The sequence below is a fragment of the Belonocnema kinseyi genome, chromosome 7 (assembly GCF_010883055.1).
Source record: "Belonocnema kinseyi isolate 2016_QV_RU_SX_M_011 chromosome 7, B_treatae_v1, whole genome shotgun sequence".
NCBI lineage: Eukaryota > Metazoa > Arthropoda > Insecta > Hymenoptera > Cynipidae > Belonocnema > Belonocnema kinseyi.
The window spans coordinates 94,536,915-94,544,620 of NC_046663.1; the positions used below are offsets into that span (position 1 = coordinate 94,536,915).

Below are 7,706 nucleotides of genomic sequence, written 5' to 3' on the forward strand. Positions count from 1 at the left end.
GCACTTTTAAATAGTGTTATTTTAATATAGTAAAATAAAAATCCAGCGACGCAAACAAGCGTTTTAGAGAAAATTTTAGGAAAAATTTGAGCCAGTTTAAAAGATGTATTTAAAAATTCTCCATAAACATCTAAAGCTTCTAAATATTTTTTAAAATGATTACAATTTTTCTTAAAATTACCATGAAATCCTGCACAATTACAAAAATTGCGTTGAAATTTTCCGGATTCTTTTTTAACAGTTTTATTCTCTATGATTTTTTCAAATTTCTTAAACAATTTCTAAACTTTTAGTTCGAAATCTTCAAAAATCTACATTTTGTAGTTAATTTTCTTCAAATCTTTTTAAGTTTTACATCTTTTTAAAACTTCTAAATACCTTTGAAACATTTTCAATTTTTTTAAATTTCTCAGGCGAAAATATTATATATAGTTTATATATAGTGTGAAGCATTATATATAATATTCATTTGTTTTCTACATTTTTTATTTGAATTTTATTCCTACACATGTTATTGACGGTAACTGTAATTTTTTTTACCGTTAACATAGATCTTTTTACCAGTACTGATACACTTGTATTTGTATACGCTTTGTAAATTAACATATTCTAAGTGTGTGTGGTAGCAAAATGTTAAGAACAGATTTATTTCTCAATATTCAAAAAATTATTTTCAATGAAATCATAAATTTTATATCGTAAAATAAAATTACATACTTTGGAATTCGATTAAAAAATTTAATGGTGCAGAAAATTTATAATTTTTATTAATAGATAAACAAACTGAAAATAACCCTCAGTCATCTTTCTGTATTGTCGCAACCAATCCAGGTTGCCGACAACAATGTGTGCGAAATCTGGTGACTACACTTTTTAAGAAAAGGATCATGTTTTTCGCAAAAGGATATTTTTTGTTTCATTTTCTAAGATTTTTTAAGGAAATTATAATTATGAACATTTTAATAATACAAAATAAAAATAAAAATATATACATACAAAAAGTGCAGGAAGCGAGAATCGAAGACGCCGTTACCGTTAACGACCCGAAACTAAACCCAAACCCCCAAATCCTGGATGGTCCTCCGAATGCCTACCCTTAATTATTCGCCCTTAGTCACTCTCGAGGTTGGGGCCTCTCGTCGGCCCTGCATCTAAATTCTACATGATGCGCAAAGTTACCACTACGCAAAGTGACTCATTCCAACTGACTGCGAGAATGTTTGACGCATGCGCACTTTAGGGATCTGAAACTTTCCACTGCATTCCACATCGGTGACGCCGTTCACGTTCACCGTGCGAATCGTGCGTTCACGAAGTATAGTGCAGCGTCAGTTCCGATTTACGAAGTAACCAAGTAACCGGTTTTTTTACTGTGTGAGATATAGATGCAATCCAAGTGATAATTTCCTTTTGAAAAGATCATGGATTCGAATAAAGCGTCCACCGATATCAAGCAAGAGGCAGAAGAGAATTGTGTGTTTATAAAGGAAGAAGACGAAGAAGAAGAAGAAGAAGAAGAAACAGAGAATAAAGAGTCCGGTAACACTAGTGATGAATCTTATACTCCACCAGATCGAGCAGCTGCAAGTACTTCGAAACAAGAATTGCCTGAAAGATCGAAAATGAAATACCACGCAGCGTACGACCGATTTATGAAATGGATTAAAGCAAAGAAGATTAAATCAGTATCGGAGAGTGCTTTAATGACTTATTTTCATGATCTTGCAAAAGTAATGAAACCATCATCTCTTTGGTCTCATTACTCGATGCTAAAAACAACATTGAATAGTCTGAATAATATTAAGATTGAAAAGTATACAAAGTTAACGGCGTTTTTGAAAAGGCAGGCTACTGGATTCAAGAGTAAACAATCAAAAATCCTATCTTCAAATGATATTGAAAAATTTCTTAACGAAGCTCCGGACCACCAATACTTGGCAACAAAGGTAAATATACCGTAAATATAAACACATATTTACAACAATTTATCTGAATTAGTGAAAAATAACTAATTAAAAAATACTGTCAGTCTATACAAACTAATTGAATATTGCGCTCAAAAGTATATCGTGTATACATTGAATATCTCTGTTAATTATGGACCGATTTGCATCAAATCTTTTGTAATCAATAAAAAATAAAATAATAACTTCTGCATATACTCATTATCCATTGTTTAGAAACTGGACACAGCAGATTCAGAAAAAATGAAAAATTTAACGTTTTTGACAGTTCAGTCGACCTGTAGCTTAGCTATATTAGGGTGGTCCTCATTTTACACCTTTTAAATTTTTTTGTTCTTACCCCTCTCCCACCCCCAAATTTTATTCAAATAAGCGAAACAAAATTCCAAATTTAAGTGAAATTAGTTAATACTTAGAGGTTGCGCAAATGCCATGAAGTTGCTTTTGATTTAACATGGAAAAATTCCACTTTTAAAAAATCTAATATTAAAACGCGGTGATATGTTATAAATAATTTCGTATTTCAGTATATTGTTCAGAATTCGTCAGAGAATAAGAGTCAATAATACTTTTTCAGGGAGAATGACTTTAATCCATTCTTATGGGTCCCCAAAGATACCGCATAAATGAAAAATTTTAATTATACATAATATTGCGGTAAATTCACGCTTTTTGAAAGTTCTTTTTTCTCATTCAATATTTTCAAGTACTATTTTGTTTTTTTAAGAATACTCCTACATTTCTAAAGAAATTACAATTGGTTAGAAAATTTATTTTATTTTAAGGATTTTATGCAAAGAAATAAATATCTCATGCCAATTAAATCTGTTGAAAAATAGAAAAAAGCACATTTTGTCATCTACTCATAAAAAAAGAAACACGTCAGATAAGCAACATAAAATACATTTTTTAAATAATTTAAATTTCTTTAAGATTTAGTGACATAAAATGTTTATTTTGATTTTTTTTTAGGTAAACTGTATGCTTCAACAAACAAGCATCAGTTCAATAATCGTAAAATTATTTAAACATTATTTTATGGTTGTCATTGATTACAGGACTCATAACGCCCAGAAAATACGTTAATTTAGCCATTACCTTAAAAAAATTTTGAAACAAATTTATACTATTTAAACAATTGAAAAATAGTTAACAGATAACTCGATATTCCTAAATTACCGATTAATGATTATTTACAATAAAAAAAAGTTTAGTTTATTTTTCATCGATTTTCAGAAAACATTTTGAAATTAATAAAAATCGCCAAAATATAAATTACGTGCATACGCATTCAATAATTATTTCACTTTTCATGTCCTTAGATGAATTATGTAGGACTACGTTTCATGAAATTTTAGTACAGTAATTCTTTTTTAAGATGCTCCAGTTTGATTTTTTTTTTGTAATTCAGGCGACCTGGAGCTTACACTATCAAACCGATTCATGCTAAATTTTCAATATAACTCTGCTAGATGAATATCTGTAAAATGGAAAAACTGTTTATAGTTAGTCGCCCAATAGAGTTATACTACGCCATGTCCACTTTTTGAAATTTTTGAACTATTGTTAGTTTTTGGATCGATAAGGGTTAAACTTTGTTTTTTAATAAATTTTCCCCTGAAATTTATTTTGTTAGCTGTTACAATTATTAATTAAAATAGTGACGTTAATTAAAAGTGAGAATTATATTACGCCTTGTCCCTTTTTGCACTTTTATATGAAAAATCGCCAACTTCTTATTGCCTATTTTATATGGATAACCTAAGTTCAATTTGAAAAATAACAATTTTCAAAAATAAATGTAATCTTAAAAGCAATCAAAGTAAAATTACTCAAAATTCAATAATTTGCATTCTGTTCAACGTTTAAGTCAGGAATTTATCATTATAAATGGTTAATCTCTAAATATTTTGTGTACATGGCGTACTATAATTCTGAGAAAGAATTCATTTTTTAAATCTCATATTACGCAATGTCAAATATCAATTTTCCATGTCAGCTAAAATACATTCATAATAGTGTTAAAATTTGTACTAATATGTTCTTGATAATACATTATTTTTACCGATAAACTTATTTCGACATTTGGTACAGTTTTTGTAGAGTATATTATTGTTAAACTTTGAACCTCATTTTCTCAGTTTGACAGTTGAGGGACATGACATACTATAACGTTAGGGCGACGTGTTATATTTTTATTTATAATAGCAATACTAATTACGTAGGTCACTCTAAAAGTTTCCGGAATGAATAAGAAAAGATAATGTGTTGAGCGCAATCATTATTATATCTTTTTAAAATAGTATCCATTAACGTTTATACAATCTTTCATTCTTTGAAACCATTTAAAGACTTGTTCTAAAGAGCACTATTAGAAATATTCCAGTTCACCGTTTCTAGAATCTCATTCCAGATTCTTCATTATCTTAAAACGAGTATTTTATACTGGAACCTGGAATTAGAAAACTTGAATACAATATTCCTAGAACGCACTTCTGGTGGGTAATATTATGTATTTCAACTGGAACTGATTCAAACGGCCCTGACTGTTTATGTTTTGATTACCTGGATTTAAGATCAAGACCAGTGTAGGCCGTGCCCGAAACTGCTTTTCATTCCAGGTTCCATTATACTTAAAAACATTTTTTAATCAAAAAGAAGTGAAATTTCTCCAATAACGGCTAAGAAGCAAAATTCTGCCAAGTAAAAAGTTATCAGTGAACTCATAGTTTGCGAAATCAAAGCTTGCCCAGCAATGCGATATTTTATATTTTTAATAATTTTTATTTTTCCCTTTTTAATAAAATTCTCAATATTTGTGTAATTTTAATAAAATCTATATTTTTTTAAATTTAGATAACTTTTAGTATTACAGTCCGCTCTCTGATTAATGCCGCTCTGAATAGTGTAGTTTCTCTTCATTTGTGCTCGATTGCACCCCCCACCAACGCGCTATCACTTCGATTGCCGGCATTTCAATCGAGTCTCTCAATGCCACTCAAATAAATGTACGAAAATAGGCTATATACCGGATGAATGCTTTGTAGTACATGTAATGATTAATCAAATACTTGCCGAATCAATGCTTGTACAAACACGACTCGTTTTTGCTGAATCAAAATCGCAAAAAAAACATCCAAATTTATGCACTTCGTACTTGCGGGAAAAAAGAGAAAACTTGACGAGCGGCACTATTCAGGATAAGCGGACGCGAATTCGATGGCGCTTCGACGTGCAAAGAGTGGAGGAAGCTGAGTTCCACGAAAAATACTCACCTTCCAGCCCGTATCCGGCATTATTCGGAGAGCGGACTGTACTTGACAAACTTTGATGTCAAGTCGAATTTCACAAACTATGTTGATTTCACTGTTAAAATTTTCTTTGGCAAACGTAGATGTTTTTGATGATTACTTATATGTTATTAAATGAGGTTTCCTGAACTTTTTTTACTAACTATTAATTAATTTTAATGAAGGACATCAATTTGACTAATTCAGATTTAACAAATTTGTACATTATGTAAATAACTACGTTTACTATTTTATTTCAGACCGCTTTAATTATTGGAATAACTGGTGCGTGCAGGCGAGATGAACTGTACAATATTAAAGTTGACGATGTAAAAGATTTTAATTCAATGTTTTTGGTCACACTTCCAAAAATGAAAAACAAACTAGTACGCTCGTTCACCATTGTTGGGGAATTCTACGCTATCGTTAAAAAGTACTGCGATTTGCGGCCAAAAGACACCACCTCACACCATTTTTTCTTGAACTACCAGAACGGGCGGTGCACCAGGCAGGTAATTGGGATTAATAAATTTGGTGCTATGCCGAAGCAGATAGCATCCTATCTACAGTTGCCCGATCCTAAGGCCTACACTGGACATAGCTTTCGAAGAACTTCGGCGAATTTACTTACTGATTCGGGAGCAAATGTTACCACACTGAGACGACACACTGGATGGAAATCAGCCACAGTTCTCGAAGGCAAAATTGACGAGTCTTTACAAAATAAGAAAATAGTGAGTAATCTAATCACTGAATCGATCGTTTTAAACTCGTCAAATTCACGAGAAACTCCTCGCAACGAATCAAGACCAACAAATGCGGATTCCATCCGGACTGGTACTCCAACAACTGGAAAATCCTCCGTTTGCGAGGTCGGAGAAAGTTCACCGCCACACTGTGAGAAATTTAGGCAAGATTCTCATAATGAGAATCTAGTATTAAATATCAATAATTTTAAATTCAACGATAAACACCTTATAAAAACAATAACTATAACTTTAAAGAAAATCCTGGACGTGCGAAAGTTTCAATTTTCTGAATTTAATGTAAAGGTAGTCGGAATCGCCTACTTTGCGCACTTGTATCACAAATAACTGTTTTTGGACCATCCTAATTTCTATACCGTTTATATATTGCATTAGAATTGTGGACGAAAGGTTTTATTTAAAAAATAATATGATAGCATTATGTTTATATAACTAATCTTTTATTTGCAGTGGACGAATATGCTAAGGACGGGAAGTCAATAACTCAACCAGTTGCATTTGTGAACGTCAATGTTGATTTAAATGAAGAAAATCTTGCGGCTGGTATACCACCATTGGTACCAACAGCGTTACCAATTATATTGCCAAAGCCACAGGGTAAGTTTCTTTTATCTCTGATCTTGTACGGGAATTTTTGGTGTAAATTTTAAAATATTCGAGATTCATTTTAAAAGAAAGAAATTTAAAAAAAAGGTGAAACGCACTCTTTTAGACCAAAACCCCGATGAAATTTTGTACAGATATTGCGCACTTTATGTAATGCATATAAAAAACAGTTTATACAGTAATTTTTAAATAAATTTGTAATATTTTGACTACGGTAGGAAATTTCAAATAAACTGAAGTTCAAGTTTAGAAAATTCTGTATGATTGTTGTTACTAAAACAAGGTGTGATGGAACCGATTTTAACTGAATGTTATTTGCAAATGAAATATTGTTTTTGATTACAGTTCTTTCGCATCCTACTAACAATTTAAGACCATATTTCAAATAATCGATAGTTCCCTTTTTTAGTCAATTATTGTTCTGTTCAATACATTTTTATGAAATAATTTTTCTGAAAATATCATTATAAGCGTATTTTACAATTCTTTTTTTCGCATAATTTAAATTGTAGAAACTAGAAACTTGAAAATGAGATTATCATTTGCTGGTCAGTCGCATATAATTTTGAATTTGTCAATATTGGACGTTATAATTCGTATCCTTCTAGAGTATTTTCGTGATTATGTTCAACAAATCTCTCAAATTGTGTTAAGAGATTGTAAATTTAATAGTATTTAATATATGGTATTGTACAGACATTTTAATTGATAATTTTTGCTAAATTCAATTTCCATGAGCAAAAAATTCTCTTCACTCTTGCCTTATGGAAATATCCACCATTTTTGTTCAATATTTAAGAAAAATATATGTTCGTATAATGAAAACTTCCTGTGACTTACGTGGGCTAAACAATTTTTATCGTTGGAAAATTACTTTTTATAACATCGAATTTTCAAATTTTTTGCTGAGACAATTTTTGTTATAAAAATAATACCAAGACAAAAAATTTGTTTGACTAAAAAGTTTGAATCTCAGTTTAACCCTTAAACGGCCAAAACGCCACTACCGGTACACTGCTTTTCAACGGCCAATAACTAAGACTATTCGGCACTAGAAAAAATTGAGACACATATATTTT

The 7,706-nt window shown here is 30.7% G+C and overlaps 1 protein-coding gene across 1 annotated transcript in view; it reads left to right on the forward strand.

Moving 5' to 3' along the window:
• Positions 1–1,288: 1,288 nt before the first annotated feature.
• Positions 1,289–7,706, forward strand: part of LOC117176559 — a gene marked incomplete at its 3' end in the record, with an annotated part of 19,785 nt that continues 13,367 nt past the window's right edge. The window contains exons 1-3 of the mRNA XM_033366814.1: positions 1,289–1,946; positions 5,515–6,151; positions 6,472–6,618. Of these exons, the coding sequence (XP_033222705.1) occupies positions 1,422–1,946; positions 5,515–6,151; positions 6,472–6,618 (1,309 nt within the window). The remainder of the gene's footprint in view (positions 1,947–5,514; positions 6,152–6,471; positions 6,619–7,706) is intronic.